Source organism: Oncorhynchus masou, chromosome 1 (genome assembly GCF_036934945.1).
Source record: "Oncorhynchus masou masou isolate Uvic2021 chromosome 1, UVic_Omas_1.1, whole genome shotgun sequence".
NCBI classification, from domain to species: domain Eukaryota; kingdom Metazoa; phylum Chordata; class Actinopteri; order Salmoniformes; family Salmonidae; genus Oncorhynchus; species Oncorhynchus masou.
Window position 1 is genome coordinate 23,066,543 of NC_088212.1, and position 18,213 is coordinate 23,084,755.

The 18,213-nt window shown below is 40.8% G+C and overlaps 1 protein-coding gene across 1 annotated transcript; it reads right to left on the reverse strand.

Moving 5' to 3' along the window:
* Positions 1-1,918: 1,918 nt before the first annotated feature.
* Positions 1,919-16,602, reverse strand: LOC135539485 (arrestin domain-containing protein 1-like). The gene is made up of 8 exons (XM_064965394.1): positions 16,426-16,602; positions 12,443-12,553; positions 12,058-12,108; positions 9,186-9,340; positions 8,886-9,071; positions 8,510-8,686; positions 7,804-8,395; positions 1,919-7,500 (listed from the first exon to the last, which is right to left on the reverse strand). Exons 1-8 carry the CDS (start codon positions 16,541-16,543, stop codon positions 7,457-7,459), a joined length of 1,434 nt encoding a protein of 477 aa, XP_064821466.1. The 5' UTR covers positions 16,544-16,602; the 3' UTR covers positions 1,919-7,456.
* Between the last annotated feature and the right edge of the window lie 1,611 nt (positions 16,603-18,213).

Sequence of the window (18,213 nt, forward strand, 5' to 3'; positions counted from 1 at the left end):
TATATAGACTTATTTTTCAACTCTATTATTGACTGTATGTTTGTTTTACACCATGTGTAACTCTGTGTTGTTATATGTGTCGAACTGCTTTGCTTTGTATTGGCCAAGTCGCAGTTGTAAATGAGAACTTGTTCTCAACTTGCCTACCTGGTTAAATAAAGGTGAAATATTTTTTTCTTTTTTAAATATATGTAAACATATTCACAGGACACTCAATTTCCCTCATCTCTTTTCCTACATCAGATATGCAGGTGACACACACGAGATGGAGATGCCCTTCATCCGAGGGAATGCCTGACCTTTCTCAGATGTTAGATAACCGAGATGATCATGTCATTTACATTCCAGCCATTGTCAGCTCGATTTGACTACTTCAACTCACACCCTGCTGGAATCCCTGCATTCTCAGGTTCCTCTGTTATTAATCTCTAAATTGTAATCAATAAAGTGTTTCAAAATGCTGTACTTTTATTAACATATGTTCAGATCATTCCTGAGAGAGAAGGGCTGTAATATCTCCAGATGGGCGTGTGGTACCCTTCCTCACCCATGCCAACAAGATGTTACTTCTTGTGGGGTCTTTGCCTTGAAAGTAAGTTTGAGACTATAATTCATGTACAATTAACCTAGTGAAAGTATACTGACTAAAAGGCAAAACAGAACTGTCAAATTATATTATAGCTATGTCGTTGTATACTTGCGAATTTGAATCTTAAGTGTAACAATTTTGTTGGGGAAAATGAAATGACCATCACATTTTTTTACCCAGTTAGCTGAATGTTTTCTGGAGGAGTAGATTGTCTTTTCAAATACGGACGAAGATGTTAACATCATGAGAGAAGAAATAGCAGTCACTCTCCTCTTAAACACTGGTATGTTCCATTTCTAATTTAATATAATTGTAGAAAAAAACAACATTTATATGGATTTTTCAAGGTTATCTTTGATCCAACTTCTGTCTAGATGGCCACTAAAACACATGTATTTAAAAAATTGTTACAAGAAATCTATACTATTCCCTTGCTCCTTGTTTGCCCAGAAAAACACATGTAAAGATGAATAGACTACTTGACATTATGTTTTGCTAGATGACCTGAGCCAACTGTGCCACTTCTGTGGGGAGGTGGACAATAATGAGGAAGCTTGTTCACTTCTAAACATTTTTTTTAAAGGCACATTTTTAGGAGTACGAATGTTTTAGCAGTAATATTTCTAGAGGTAGTATCATCCGCTTTGTCTGATAATGAAATAAATTGTAATTCAAGAAAATGTATTTAATGTTTTAAATATAAACATTTTATCATAAATTTCAGATTGGTTGTGACCACTGCCCACGATGGTTCCACCAGTCCTGTATGAAAACCATAACATCATTGGAGGATTGTGTCTGCGCTGCCTGTCAAGACTAGGTTAGGCTTGAGTTGACGGTATCACCTGGAAAACCCTCCATAAAAAGTGTACTAAAATGTTCAGTCGAGCTGTTGCAGTTTTCCAATATTTGTTTGTTATTTGTCTTTTTATATTTGATTTAGTCATTTTATATCTTTTTATGCAATGATGGAAATTTGTATTTCTAATTTAATGTCTGTTAAAACTGAACTTTGATGTTTTTCTGTTTTGTATTATCATTATTTTCTTAAACATTACAAAATGGGAGGGCAGAATTTCAGCAGGCAAGAAAATAGCCTTGCTGAAATCCTCCCCACCCCCTTCTAATTTCCTTAATTTTGTGGCTCGAGTCAAATACTTTCTGTGGCACACTCCAGTGTCAAATACTTTCTATAGAACAAACTCCACATCAGGATAGGCAACTGAAATTAAAGTATGTGTTATATTGAAACAGAGGAAGTAGTAAAATGTAGGCAAGCAATAAACATTTCAGAATAACTACTAGTCAAATAAGACATGGGTGAGATAATGAATTTTGGTAGAGATTTATTTATAGACTAATACACTTGAAACAAACAGCCAAACCAAAAACTGCAGACATTACTAGTGCCTCCCCCGCAATCACACAGACATAACAAATAAAGTGAAACACAGCCTAACTTGATCAGAAATCCCAACTAGCAAGTAACAGCAATGAAGAATTGAGTGCATGCGCGTTCACGCGAGGGAAGGGGGGATTCTGGCAGGAGGGAACTTTTCGGCACAACACCGGCACCTCCCAATTTACAAATTAAGTACTAAACTCAGCAAAAAAAGAAACGTCTTCTCACTGTCAACTGCGTTTATTTTCAGCACACTTAACATGTGTAAATATTTGTATGAACATAACAAGATTTAACAACAGACAAACTGAACAAGTTCCAGACATGTGACTAATGGAAATTGAATAATGGTGTCCCTGAACAAAAAGGGGGGTCAAAATCAAAAGTCAGTCAGTATCTGGTGTGGCCACCAGCTGAATTAAGTACTACATTGCATCTCCTCCTCATGGACTGCACCAGATTTGCCCGTTCTTGCTGTGAGATTACTTGCGGTTACCCCCACTATTCCACCAAGGCACCTGCAAGTTCCCGGACAATTCTGGGGGGAATGGTCCTAGACGTCACCCTCTAATCCAACAGGTCACAGATGTGCTCAATGGGATTTAGATCTGGGCTATTCGCTGGCCATGACAGAACACGGACACTCCTGTCTTGCAGGAAATCATGCACAGAACGAGCAGTATGGCTGGTGGCATTGTCATGCTGGAGGGTCATGTCAGGATGAGCCTGCAGGAAGGGTACCACATGAGGGAGGAGGATGTCTTCCCTGTAACGCACAGCTTTGAGATTGCAGGCAATGACAACAAGCTCAGTTCAATGATGCTGTGACACACCGCTCCAGACCATAACAGACCTTCCACCTCCAAAATCAATCCCACTCCAGAGTACAGACCTCGGTGTAACACTCATTCCGTCAATAATAAAAGCTAATTCGACCATCCCCCCGATGAGACAAAACCGTGACTCGTCAGTGACGAGCACTTCTTGCCAGTCCTGTCTGGTCCAGTGATGGTGGATTTGTGCCCTTAGGCAACGTTGTTGCCGGTGATGTCTGGTGAGGACCTGCCATACAACAGGCCTACAAGCCCTCAGTCCAGCCTCTCTCAGCCTATTGCAGACAGTCTGAGCACTGGAGTGAGGGATTGTGCGTTCCTGGTGTAACTCAGGCAGTTGTTGTTACCATCCTGTACCTGTCTCGCAGGTGTGATGTTCGGATGTACTGATCCTGCGCAGGTGTTGTTACATGTGGTCTGCCACTGCGAGGACGATCAACTGTCCGTCCTGTAGCGCTGTCTTAGGCGTCTCACTATACGGACATTGCACTTTATTGCCCTGACCATATCTGCAGTCCTCAAGCCTCCTTGCAGCATGCCTAAGCCACATTCACGCACATGAGCAGGGACCCTGGGCATATTTCAGTCAGTAGATAAGCTTCTTTAGTGTCCTAAGTTTTCATAACTGTGACCTTACTGTCTGTAAGCTGTTAGTGTCTTAATGACCGTTCCACAGGTGCATGTTCATTAATTGTTGGGAAACAGTATTTAAACCCTTTACAACAAATATCTGTGAAGTTACTTGGATTTTTAAGAATTAGCTTTGAAAGACAGGGTCCTGAAATAGAGGCGTTTCTTTCTTTGCTGAGTTCAGATGTTTATACACCCTGGATTGCTGATGCTATGTGTTGGCCAATGAGAGACTTTGAAGCCACTGGGCGGCCATATTGGCAGCGCCCAGAAAAAGCAGTCCTCCATAGTAATGAATGGAATTCTACAGTATTTCAATTAAACGTTAAGGACAAAATTATATGTATTTAAGTATTTGTTGTAGCAGTGGGAACAGTAATATACTTTTTTACTTAGTTATAAATGTACTAAGGAAAATGTTATACATTTTATACAAATAAAAAAGTATGTTTAGCTCACAATATCGTTAAAAGTGTGCATTAAAAGACATGGCAAAAACAAAAAGGTAGACATTTATACATGCATTTCCATAGCTTCCCCAAAAAATTGTGGTGAAGTGCCAAGATGGAGGCACAGTGGCTTCAAAACAGTCATCATGAGATATACAGTGCCTTGCGAAAGTATTCGGCCCCCTTGAACTTTGCGACCTTTTGCCACATTTCAGGCTTCAAACAAAGATATAAAACTGTATTTTTTTGTGAAGACATTGGAACGACATTTATTGGATATTTCAAACTTTAACAAATCAAAAACTGAAAAATTGGGCGTGCAAAATTATTCAGCCCCTTTACTTTCAGTGCAGCAAACTCTCTCCAGGGGCCGAATACTTTCGCAAGGCACTGTACATATATATATATATATATACTGCTAAAAAAAATAAAGGGAACACTAAAATAACACATCCTAGATTTGAATGAATGAAATTATCTTATTAAATACTTTTTTCTTTACATAGTTGTATGTGCTGACAAAAATCACACAAATTATCAATGGAAATCAAATTTATCAACCCATGGAGGTCTGGATTTGGAGTCACACTCAAAATTAAAGTGGAAAACCACACTACAGACTGATCCAACTTTGATGTAATGTCCTTAAAACAAGTCAAAATGAGGCTCAGTAGTGTGTGTGGCCTCCACGTGCCTGTATAACCTCCCTACAACGCCTGGCCATGCTCCTGATGAGGTGGCAGATGGTCTCCTGAGGGATCTCCTCCCAGATCTGGACTAAAGCATCCGCCAACTCCTGGAGTCTGTGGTGCAACGTGGCGTTGTTGGATGGAGCGAGACATGATGTCCCAGATGTGCTCAATTGGATTCAGGTCTGGGGAACGGGCAGGCCAGTCCATAGCATCAATGCCTTCCTCTTGCAGGAACTGCTGACACTCCAGCCACATGAGGTCTAGCATTGTCTTGCATTAGGAGGAACCCAGGGACAACCGCACCAGCATATGGTCTCACAAGGGGTCTGAGGATCTCATCTCGGTACCTAATGACAGTCAGGCTACCTCTGGTGAGCACATGGAGAGCTGTGCGGCCCCCCCAAAGACACCATGACTGACCCACCGCCAAACCGGTCATGCTGGAGGATGTTGCAGGCAGCAGAACGTTCTCCACGGCGTTGACTGTCAATCTTGGTGTTCTCTGGCAAATGCCAAACGTCCTGCACAGTTTTGGGCTGTAAGCACAACCCCCACCTGTTGACGTCGGGGCCTCATACCACCCTCATGGAGTCTGTTTCTGACCGTTTGAGCAGACACATGCACATTTGTGGCCTACTGGAAGTCATTTTGCAGGGCTCTGGCAGTGCTCCTCCTGCTCCTCCTTGCACAAAGGCGGAGGTAGCGGTCCTGCTGCTGAGTTGTTGCCCTCCTACACGTCTCCTGATGTACTGGCCTGTCTCCTGGTAGCGCCTCCATGCTCTGGACACTACGCTGACAGACACAGCTAACCTTCTTGCCACAGCTCGCATTGATGTTCCATCCTGGATGAGCTGCACTACCTGAGCCACTTGTGTGGGTTGTAGACTCCGTCTCATGCTACCACTAGAGTGAAAGCACCGCCAGCATTCAAAAGTGACCAAAACATCAGCCAGGAAGCATAGGAACTGAGAAGTGGTCTGTGGTTATCACCTGCAGAACCACTCCTTTATTAGGGGTGTCTTGCTAATTGCCCATAATTTCCACCTGTTGTCTATTCCATTTGCACAACAGCATGTGAAATTTATTGTCAATCAGTGTTGCTTCCTAAGTGGACAGTTTGATTTCACAGAAGTGTGATTGACTTGGAGTTACATTGTGTCATTTAAGTGTTCCCTTCATTTTTTTGAGCAGTATATATATATCAGACCACACGGCACTGCTTTCCCGCAGCTCTATAAATGACAGCAGGTTCTGTTAAGGACAGCAGGTGTTTGACAGGCAGGAGCGATGTACACTGCAGGCGGAAGCATCAAAATATTTTTCCTGAATATTGACAAAAACATTCTAATCTTAAGAGGTTTATCCATCAGTAATGGAGTTGACAAGCCTCTAACAGAGTTGACAGATACTCAAAACAGACATATTGTTGCTTCTAAAAAAAAAATCAATAAACGTTTTTAAAATGTCAACAATAATCCCCCCAAAACAACCAGTCTATCAGCACTGTCAGAGTTAACGTCCTTGGAGAAGCAGGTAGCCGAGTGGTTAGAGCTTTGGACTAATAACCGAAAGGTTGCTAGATCGAATACCCAAGTTGACAATGTAAAAAACTGTTGCCCTGCCCCTGAACAAGGCAGTAAATCCACTGTTCCTGGGCGTTATTGTAAATAAGAATTTGTTCTTAACTAGGCAATTCAGTTAAATAAACTTTCTTTTAAAAATCAAGACGGAGTTGACAAAAATAGCTTTTTTCTTCATTTAAGTAGTATACAAAGTAGCAATTTAGTTTTTCCTTGGTTGCTTTGAAACCTCATTTAAAAAAACATTTGAATAAAAATTCCTATTTATCTGGGAGAGAGATTTTAGAATTTTAAACACTTCTGGACAGTTTGAAATTTGGATGCTCTGCTCCAGACAAGGGCATTTCCAAGCATACAGCTTTTACCTTACAATTCCACTAAATATGATTATGCTTTAAAAAGTGCAACTATAAAAATAAAGTTTCCCTGTCAGACAAGAATTGTACCGACTTGCAAGAATCCCTGTCGAGCAGACATCTATATTGGAGTGCAGGACCCTTCATGTTTACAACTGATAAATGGGCCTAAAACTAGAGATGTACAATTACCCTGGCATAGTAAAAAAAGCAAAACAAAAATGGCTAAACATATAACACAATTTTATTAGGTTGTGCATTGTTGAGTATCAAGGCACTGTATTTCCTATGCATAAAACATTTGGATATAGAACATAGTGAATTGTCTATGAATATACAGTTTAGTGAAAACAATAAATAAACATACAGGTTACATAAAACATAGCCTGGGCAGTTGCTAGTGGGCTTCATGGATCTTCACTTGGTTTCAATCATAGGTGTTTTGGCTCCCGAGTGGCACAGCGGTCTAAAGCACTGCATCCCAGTGCTAAAACCTCACTAGACACCCTGGTTCAATTCTAGACTGTATCATAACCGGCCGTGATTGGGAGTCCCATAGGGCGGCGCACAATTGGCCCAGCTTCGTCCGGGTATGGCCGGTGTAGGCCGTCATTGTAAATAAGAATTTGTTCTTAACTGACTTGCCTAGTAAAAAAAAAAAATACAATTTCAACATATTCTTAACTAATTCTACCCTGACTTAACTTTGAAAACTTTTCTCCAGCTATAAAAATTGTTTATGTAAAAACATTACTATCCTGAAAGCGCAAACAATGTGTGAAAGCAATCAGTAATCATAAAAAAGGTGTTGCTTAACCTGGGCTGACGTACTTAAGAGGTCTATCTGGCAGCATGATCGAGTAGAAGGGAGGTTGGTTGTCATGTTCAGTTTTGCCAGCAGTCTCTCCTGTGTCATGACGTTGTCTTATGTGTTGCTGCTACAGCTCTCGACATAGCTGGGAGGAGCCTCTGTAACAGAGGACAGCGGATATTAGTTAGCAGACAAAGACATTATTACACAGGACCCACCTAACTACATGAGGTCACAGCAAAACTTACAAAGCAAAGACATAACTGTCTAAGGTGTGGCAATTAGACTCCTTCATAATGGATATTAGCCAAGACTCTGAAACCTGCCACAACTGATACATTGAGATGACAATAATAGAAACACCTTGCCCAAATACTAAATATCAAACTGTGCAATAAGATAACTGAGTAAAAAGTAAATAGCATTAGCAATGCCAGTCACTACAGGGGTGTAAGACTGACCATGTGGGAGTGTTGAGGTGCTGTACTCAGGAGGCAGGAGTGGGTAGAGGGTAGGCTTGGGGTTGGTACTGCCCTCAGAGAAGAATGGGATGGTGGCGCCTGTGGACACACAGAACAAAGGGCCCGTTGGGTTTGTGACGTCACTCTGGGACTGGTTCTGGGAGAAGGTGAGGCCTGGGGCATAGCTGAAGGCACTGGGGGAGACAGTGGCCTGAGAGCTCAAGAAACCAAGCTGGGAGTGGCTCTCAGTTGGGAGGGCCTCGGTCACCTGCCCCTTGGTGCCCATGACCAGATAGTCCATCTCAGCTGGAGGGGCACTGGGGGAGGCAGGGGAGGAAGTGGAGACTCTGATTCTGGGAACAGGTTTTGGGGCTGGGTGGGGAGAAGGGCAAGGGGTAGTAGGAGTGTCTTGGTCTTGGGAGGACGGATCAGAGCGTCTGCTATTTTCTAGCTTGGTAGGGTTTGCGGAGGAGCGAGAAGGATCGGTGGTTGGAGGAGGGGGTCTGGAGGGTCGTGCTGACGTGGTATCCACTGAGATGTTTCCAATGTGGATGGGCAACAAAAACGAAGCCTCAGGAGATTTCAAGGAGATCTAAAGTACCAGGGAGTAAAGAGGAGAAGGTATTATCAAAACATGGGTGCTAAACTGTAGAGAAAAAGGGTTTCACTGTAGAGGAATGTTATCATGAAGACAAAAGTTGCTTACTTGAATAAAGTATTCCATGTTTATTAGACCACAGTCAGCCAGAGATGACTGGGGCAGAGGAGGTACAATAATCTGCTCCTTCCACTCAACTTGTTTGCCAGCCTTCACCCCAGCACCCTCCACCTGCACTAAAGTCCTCAAGTCAATGGTAGGCTTCTTTGTCTGGTAAGTTACTTTCTGTTGGAGATGAGCACACAGAAATAGGGTAGATAATGTTTGAGTGACTAAAATAAAGCAATCCCTTTTTTATCTCACCTGAGACAAGAATTACCCCATTGCAGCTTTATAGCGTCATTAACACAACCACACTTTGTTGAAACACTTCCCTTAGCCTTGCTTTATTTCAAGCACTGAAGACGAGGTCAGTACTCTATACCTGAATGAGACAGGCTACCACAGTCCCTGTGGTTTTCCCAGACTGGTTGTTGAGCTCTGTGGTCAGTTGGATGACCTGACCAGGCGTGTAGCCCTTCATGTCACTATGGGCCTTCAGCACCACAGTTCCTGTCTTTACCCCCAGTAGGTAGGTGAACTTCTTAGTAACGGAAGATGAACTACGTCCCTGGAAACAGGTGGGAAATATAAAGTTAAGACCATTCACCAATCTCCAGTGTCTGAGGTTTGGATATCTCTGATAAAGTGAAAAGGTATCAAAATCAGCCAGGGAAGCTCTCACATGGATGTCAGGTACATCATTGAGGTTGAGGAGACTCAGCAGGTAGAAAGGCTTCTCCACCTTATAGTCCTTAGAGAAGCGAGGAGTGTCAATGAAAGCCCTCACTCTGTACATAACTTTTCCATAGTTTCCTTCAAAGGATGTGGGAACAGAGGCTATATGGGAATGGAAGGAGTAGTTATTTAGCACAGGATGTCTTTTCGTGGTGGCAAGAATAGGCAAAAATATTGGCAACACAAATGGCCTGTATCTAATGGTTTTAGAATTAAAAGATGGTGTACATTGAACAGCAGATGCAAGTTTCAAATCAGAATGGACAGTTGAGGACCAGTTAGGTTGGTTTGGGTTTCTGTGGTATGGATCACCTACATTGTTATGAAAGATAACTTTGTCAGAGGGAAAGTGAATCCCTTCTCAACTGGACAGGCAGTCTGTCGGTCAGTCTGACGGATCTTAACAATAAGTAATGAGCGGAGGGTTTATGTTATCATAGGGCTCCTCTACCTGTGAGCTATTGCATAGATAAGGCAGAATGTGATATAGTTCATATAATGATCTATCGGATTCATTTTCTTAGCATGCAAAGTGTAACGGTCCAATAATCAAGAGTCATACTGTGAAACAAAAAAGAGAAGTAGGCCATACCAGATTGTTAGTATGAATGACCATGAGACAAAACATAAGCAAGGAAGCCACGGTCATACCAGTACAGAGGATAGTATAACAAAGATAACAGGTGGCTTGAAACAGCAGGTGAAATTGGGAACTAAGCAGTTCAGCTAACACATCTCAGGGTATCAATGCTCTCAGTCCCTACCATACTAGTCAACAAGGGGAAAAGGAGGCTAATGAGCTAATGGCAAGGGCACAATCTCAACAAACCCTTTAAAATGGTTCATTACAGAATTATTATTTTTAACTGACATACAACCAGCAAAGTTTGGACACCTACTCAGTCAAGGGATTCTTTATTTTTATTATATTCCACATTGTAGAATAATAGTGAAGACATCAAAACTATGAAATAACACATATGGAATCATGCAGTAAACAAACAAAAAAAATTGTTAAGCAAATATATCTGAGATTCTTCAAAGTAGCCACCTTTTGCCTTGACAGCTTTGCACACTCTTGGCATTCTCTCAACCAGCTTCATGAGGAATGCATTTCAATTAACAGGTGTGCCTTGTTAAAGTACATTTTATGTGTTTGAGCCAATCGGGTGTGTTGTGACAAGGTAGGGGTGGTATATAGAAGATAGCCCTATTTGGTAAAAGACCAAGTCCATTTATGGCAAGACCAGCTCAAATAAGCAAAGAGAAACGATAGTCCATCATTACTTTAACACATGAAGGTCAGTCAATTTGGAAAATTAAGAACTTCAACGTTTCTTCAAGTGCAGTAGCAAAAAACATCAAGCACTATGATGAAACTGGCTCCCATGAGGACCACTACAAGAAAGGAAGACCCAGAGTTACCTCTGCTGCAGAGGATAAATTCATTAGAGTTACCTGCCCACATAAATGCTTCAGAGTTCAAGTAACAGACAAATCAACTGTTCAGAGGGGACTGCATGAATCAGGCCTTCATGTTCAAATTGCTGCAAAGAAACCACTACTAAAGGATACCAAAAAGAAGAAAGTTGCTTAGGCCAAGAAACACGAGCAATGGACATTAGACAGGTGGAAATCTGTCCTTTGGTCTGATGAGTCCAAATTTGAGATTTTTGGTTTCAACCGCCGTGTCTTTGAGAGACAGAGTAGGTGAACGGATAAGCTCCACATGTGGTTTCCACCGTGAAGCAGGGTGGTGTGATGGTGCTTTGCTGGTGACACTGTCAGTGATTTATTTACAATTCAAGACACATTTAACCAGCATGGCTACCACAGCATTCTGCAACGATGTGTCATCCCATCTGGTTTGTGCTTAGTGGGACTATCATTTGTTTTTCAACAAGACAATAAACCAACACACCTCCAGGCTGTATAAAGGCTATTTGACCAAGAAGAAGAGTGAAGGAGCGCTGCATCAGATGAACTGGCCTCCACAATCACCCAACCTCAACCCAATTGAGATGGTTTGGAATGAGTTGGACCGCAGAGTGAAGGAAAAGCAGCCAACAAGAGCTCAGCATACATGGGAACTCCTTCCAGACTGTTGGAAAAGCATTCCAGGTGAAGCTGGTTGACAGAATGCCAAGAGTGTGTAAAGCTGTCACCAAGGCAAAAGGTGGCTACTTTGAAGAAACTAAAATATATATATATATATTTTTTTAGCACTTTTTTGGTTACTACATGAATCCATGTGTTATTTCATAGTTGATGTCTACACTATTATTCTACAATATAGAAAATAGTCAAAAGAAAAACCCTTGAATGAGTAGGTGTGTACAAACTTTTGGCTGGTACTGCATGTATGTATGCGCTAATAATGAAACATTAATGAACTACTTATAGCCCTTCTATAAGGGAAAGGGAGATACCTAGTCAGTTGTACAACAATGCATTCAACTGAAATGTGTCTTCTGCTACCTTAACATAAATTGTTACCTCAACCTCATGGCCACGAGTAAGTTATTTTAGGGGCTCACATCAATTACTCTGCCAATGTGCAGTCATTTGTAGCGCCATTTCCATTCTAGACATGTCAATGGTCCCCATGGTAAATCCACATCCTCAATCATTAATGTAGAGATTCAGGAACTGTACTACATTTCTCAAATTACTTCTGCTGATAATGAACGAGCCATGTCAAAACTAAAGTATCTACTCACATGCCAGGGCATGTCCGATTATAAAACGTGAGGAAAACCCACATATTTTAAAGGATGTGGTGCATAGGTCTGCAAAGCTCCGTCACTCAGCGGCCTTACCTGGAATGAGAAACTTGAACGGAAAACTGTGATCTCCCGGTTTCAGAGTTCCTGGAAGAAAGATAAGCACCAGATCAGCTGTCTGGAAAACATTCTGTCCATTAACAATGTCTGTTGTTCCTGTTCTATGAATCACATTCAACTTTCAGGGTAGAAGGGGAAGCTCTCAGAATAGGGATTCAATGTTTGTTTACCTCATCCTTCTTGCATATGTAGGTGATAAAGGAAAATCATTACAAAAACAAAGACTGACTGGAAGGTGTGTACGTGTCATTTCAAAGGAAACAGTTACACCATAACTGAAGTGTCAGTAAGAAGTGGAAAAGGGAGGTGAATGTGGCCTATATCTGTAAACGTGAGCAGGTAATGAACCAGTTGACAGCACCTTTATCTGCCACAGAGAGCGTGATGCTGAAGTACTGCTCTTCCACCATCCAGGCTGTGTCATTGCTCTTGCTGGTGACACCACAGAAGCCTTGGCAATTCACTTTGATATCTGCAGGGATAATACACAGAACTATTAATTTCACAAGAAAATAAGAGAATATAAGGTCCCTAGAATGTTTGTATCTGCCATTTGTTTGGCAGATGCAGACCACAGCAATCAATTATTCACAGGCCTTTGAGGAGAGTTTACATTGAGGGAAATTGTCCTGCAAACACGTAACATGTCACACAGAACATGTTCGTAAAAATCAAACTCAAATGACGAGGGATCCTAAAACAAAGACAAGTCAAACAGACAAAACAGTTTCTGGTGTGACGCAAAGCAACACACTTGAACAGTGTTTTCTTATGCGAGTCACATACCTGGCAGTAAAACACACCAAAATCACACAATCCAATAGGGTGGCAGGTAGCCTAGTGGTTAGGGTGCTGGGCCAGAAACCGAAAGGTTGCTAGATCGAATCCCTAAGCTAACAAGGTCAAAGTCTGTCATTCTGCCCCTGAACGAGGCAGTTAACCCATTGTTCCTAGGTCATCAGTGTAAATAATATTTTTTTCTTAACTGACTTGCCTAGTTAAATAAACAAATAAAATGAGCACATCAATTAAAGTGTGCTAAATGGGAGTCCTAGAGGGGATTAGAAACAGCTCTTTGCCAGTCGTGGGTTATGACCCACATTAATTAATAGTTCAATAAATCATAATTCTGGATGGAGCCCAATAACATACCGTCCTGGAGAAGGACAGCCAAGTAAAAACTCATCAAAAACCCCTGTGGAAGTTCAGTACTCTGATATTCAGCTAAATTAGACAAGTTAAAATTAGACTTAACTTCCCATAACGACAATTGAATAACATTAAAACAATTATACTTGTTAAGAGCATGTTGATGATTGTGGGAGCTCACGTGTTATACTTCAGTACAGGACTACGGGAGGCACACAGTACTACATAGAGCCATGACTACATGGAACTCTATTCCACATCAAGTAACTGACGCAAGCAGTAATATTAGATTTAAAAAACAGGTAATTTTTTAAAAACACCTTATGGAATAGCAGGGACTGTGAAGCAACACAAACATTGGAACATACATGCATACACACACGATAACATCAGCACTATACATACTAGAGGTCGACCAATTAATCGGAATGGCCGATTTCAAGTTCTCATAACAATCAGTAATCGGCATTTTCAATGTTATGACACCAATCATGGCCGATTACATTGCACTTCACGAGGAGACTGCGTGGCAGGCTGACTACCTGTTATGCGAGTGCAGCAAGGAGCCAAGGTGCTAGCTAGCATTAAACGTATCTTATAAAAAACAATCAATCTTAACATAATCACAAGTTAACTACACATGGTTGATGATATTACTAGTTTATCTAGCTTGTCCTGCGTTGCATATAATCGATGCGGTGCCTGTTAATTTATCATTGAATCATAGTCTACTTCATCAAACGTGTGAATTAACAAGCGCATTCGCGAAATAAGCACAGTCGTTGCACCAATGTGTACCTAACCATATACATCAACACCTTTTTTAAAAATCAATACACAGAAGTATATATTTTTAAACCTGCATATTTAGTTAAAAGAAATTCATGTTAGCAGGCAATATTACAGTAGGGAAATTGTCACTTCTCTTGCATTCATTGCATGCAGAGTCAGGGTATATGCAACAGTTTGGGCCTCCTGGCTCGTTGTGAACTAATTTGCAATAATTTTACGTAATTATGACATAACATTGAAGGTTGTGCAATGTAACAGGAGTATTTAGACTTATGGATGCCACCCGTTAGATAAAATACGGAACGGTTCCGTATTTCACTGAAAGAATAAACATTTTATTTTCGAAATGATAGGTCATTAATATGGTCAAATCTGGAAACTAAGGCTTGCATTTCTGTGTGTTATGTTATAATTAAGTCTATGATTTGATAGAGCAGTCTGACTGAGTGGTGGTATGCAGCAGCAGGCTCGTAAGCATTCGTTCAAACAGCACTTTCTTGTGTTTACCAGCAGCTCTTCGCAATGCATCAAGCATTGCGCTGTTTATCACTTCAAGCCTATCAACTCCCGAGATTAGGCTGGTGTAACCGATGTAAAATGGCTAGCTAGTTAGCGGGGTTCACGCTAATAGCGTTTCAAACGTCACTCTCTCTAAGACTTGGAGTAGTTGTTTTGCTGCGGCTTTTGTGGAGCGATGGGTAACAATGCTTCGAGGGTGGCTGTTGTCGATGTATTCCTGGTTCGAGCCCAGGTAGGGGCGAGGAGAGGGACAGAAGCTATACTGTTACACTGGCAATACTAAAGTGCCTATAAGAACATCCAATAGTCAAAGGCATATGAAATACAAATGGTAGACCTCTAATACCTACACATGGATTTAGTCCTGTAGATATGTGGTAGAGTAGGGGCCTGAGGGCACACAGTGTGTTGTGAAATCTGTAAATGTAGTATTGTAATGTTTTAAATTTGTAGAAACTGACCTACATTTTGCTGGATCCCATGAAGAGTAGCTGCTGCCAATGAGGATCCATAATAAATACAAAGATCCACTTTACAGAGTCTAAAAATGTGACATTGTTGAGTACCACCATTTGTGAAAATCAAATGTGAAGTCCTCACAACAGGTCAGATAACCTTCCCAAGTTAGTGCAGTATTGATTATGAAGTTCTTAAGACATCCGTTAAAAACAGAGCAGCCAGTGACACTGTATTCCATATCTAAATGCACGACTCAAGCTGCTACAGCCTGATCTGTTTTTCCTGACCTGGAATGTAAACAAACCGGAGCTTTCACACAAGACATTGAGCCGAAACACCCATGAAACAAAACATCTTCTGTGTTTTAAGAGGGCAATTTAGTTCTCATGTTCAATAAGGGTCAGAGAAAATGTATCTTAAAATATGTGTTTTTACCATGAACATATTTTTTGGGGGTTGTTCTTTAACTCTTTGGGGCGGCAGGGTAGCCTAGTGGTTAGAGTGTTGGACTAGTAACCGGAAGGTTGCGAGTTCAAACCCCCGAGCTGACAAGGTACAAATCTGTCGTTCTGCCCCTGAATAGGCAGTTAACCCACTGTTCCCAGGCCGTCATTGAAAATAAGAATTTGTTCTTAACTGACTTGCCTCGTTAAATAAAGGTAAAAAAATAAATAAATAAAACTCCACCTACTGTCTAAACAGCAGTGAAAATATATATATATAAATAAATGTGTGACTACCTCAAAACATTTTTGATCACCCCCAGTGCAATTTTGATGAATAGATGGATTCTTTTGTTCTACTATAACAGGTGATAGGGATGAGGGAGACCACCAGCTGTCAATAGCTATTTGATACAGGGAAAGCCCTTTGAGATCCTTCCTTTCATTAGGCACACAGATATTGTCCCATTGAACAACTCAATGTTATATCCTACCACACACACAGCTTGAGTTGATCATTGCCCCTTCTATGCTTGCAAATAAATTATTGGTATAAATGTTAATAGTTTGACTAATCTTGTTCGCATTGTTTTACTTTTAGATATGGTAAAATTACAAATTAAGTTAGTCAACAGACCCCAAAAATGAGTCCAATTTTGACAACAAATGAGACTGATCGCCTTGGTTTTGTCTTCCTTCAAACACATCTAAAGAAAGTGTCTGTTCGGGTAAAAGCCCTCCCAAGAACATGATACAAGTCAGTCTACCTGAATTATTTAGTTGTACACGTTCATCACCTGAAAATAATACAAATACAATGTAGGATACTGTAATTAAAACGTCCCAAATCACAATTGCATAACCATTGTTTGCGTCAGTGGAACACCAACGCTACTTCCTTGTCCGAGGAGACGACAAATTCACGACAGGTGAAAGAAAGTTAGCAATGATTGTTAAATGGTGACGTTTTCCAGAACCCTACCTTTACATAGCAGAGCTTCGGTGGTTGTGATTTTCAGAGTGCCTGAAAGCGACTCTCCAGGACTATAAACAACTTTATTGTCTTTAAAAGTTATATCGAATTCTTGGAGTTTTCCCATGTTTTCCACCACGAGAAGGTGGCACCGACAACTGAATCACCTGCGCGCACTACGCAGTAGTGTCCAAGTTGATCCGCCGTGACGTTACTAACAGGAAACAGTTATTTAAAAAAAATATTTTTTAGCGTCTCGTATTAAATAAAAATGAAACATAAATATATAAATATATCTCACATAAAATGTATCTCACATGTATCTGTTAAATACATATTTAAATGTTTTGCATGTGTCCTTTGTACTGTAAATAAAATATCAGATATTATTTTTCGATGGTTAAATCCATTTGAATTCCATCACTTTTTGACAGCACCCCTTTTGTTTAAAACGAAACTTCCCAGAAGTGGTCAGAAAGTGACTTTTGGACATGAATTAGATAAAGGTGCTCAAAGTTGACCCATTTTGCATGCCTCACGCTAGCTTTAGACATCCACGTCTTCATCACTAGAAAAGATAAACGTTTGAGTTTGATATCATTAGCACGTTTATTAATAAACATTGTAATGTTTTACATTTTACGTCAATTATTTATAAACGTGTAAACTTGAAATATTCGCATATGTTTCGTTTAGACGCTATTTTACATAATCTGAGTTTTTATTTTATTTTATGTGCCCCATTGGTTGTGACACATGCTCTTGATTACAAGGTGGGCGTCCGTTTAATCATAGAAATATAATTCATAGAATGGACATATCCCTTCATACCACTGCAATTGATCTGGTACACCAGTGGTTCCCAAAATGTTATAGTCTCTTACCTCTTCAAACATTCAACCTCCAGCTGCGTACCACCTCTAGCACCAGGGTCAGCACACTCTCAAATGTTGTTTTTTGTCATCATTGTAAGCCTGCCACACACACACACCATACAATACATTTATTAAACATGAGAATGAGTGTGAGTTTTTCTCACTACCAGGCTCGTGGGAAGTGACAAAGAGCTCTTATAGGACCAGGGCACAAATAATAATATTATAATAATAATCACAAATTTTGCTCTTTATTTAACCAACTTACATATAAAACCTTATTTGTTAATCGAAAATTGTGAATAACTCACCACAGGTTAATGAGAAGGGTGTGCTTGAAAGGATGCACCATAACTATGTAATGTAGGTATTGGAGAGAGTCTCAGTCTTAAATCATTTGCCAAGAATCCACTCTCACATACGTAAGTGGTTGCAAAGGGCATCAGTGTCTTAACAGCGTGATTCGCCAAGGCAGGATTCTCTGAGCGCAGCCCAAACCAGAAATCTGGCAGTGGCTTCTGATTAAATTCAATTTTCACAGAACAGCTTGTTACAATTTCGATGAGGCTCTCTTGTTCAAATATTTCTTACATTAGTACCCCAGGTCATCTTAGGTTTCATTACATACAGTCGAGAAGAACTACTGAATATAAGATCAGAGTCAACTCACCATCAGTACGACCAAGAATATGACTTTCGCGAAGCGGATCCTGTGTTCTGCCTTTCAACCAGGACAACGGAATGGATCCCAGCCGGCGACCCAAAAAAACGACTTCGTAAAAGAGGGAAACGAGGCGGTCTTCTGGTCAGACTACGGAGACGGGCACATCGTGCCCCACTTCCTAGCATTCTTCTCGCCAATGTCCATTCTCTTGACAACAAGGTTGATGAAATCCGAGCAAGGGTAGCATTCCAGAGGGAC

Excerpts from the sequence above, each read along its gene's own strand:
- LOC135539485 (XM_064965394.1), bottom strand. The coding sequence starts at position 16,543 with ATGGGAAAACTCCAAGAATTCGATATAACTTTTAAAGACAATAAAGTT. Across the intron at positions 9,072-9,185 it reads ATGATGTACCTGACATCCAT|GGACGTAGTTCATCTTCCGT; the intron begins GTGAGAGCTTCC and ends ACCTGTTTCCAG. Across the intron at positions 8,396-8,509 it reads ACATGGAATACTTTATTCAA|ATCTCCTTGAAATCTCCTGA; the intron begins GTAAGCAACTTT and ends CTGGTACTTTAG.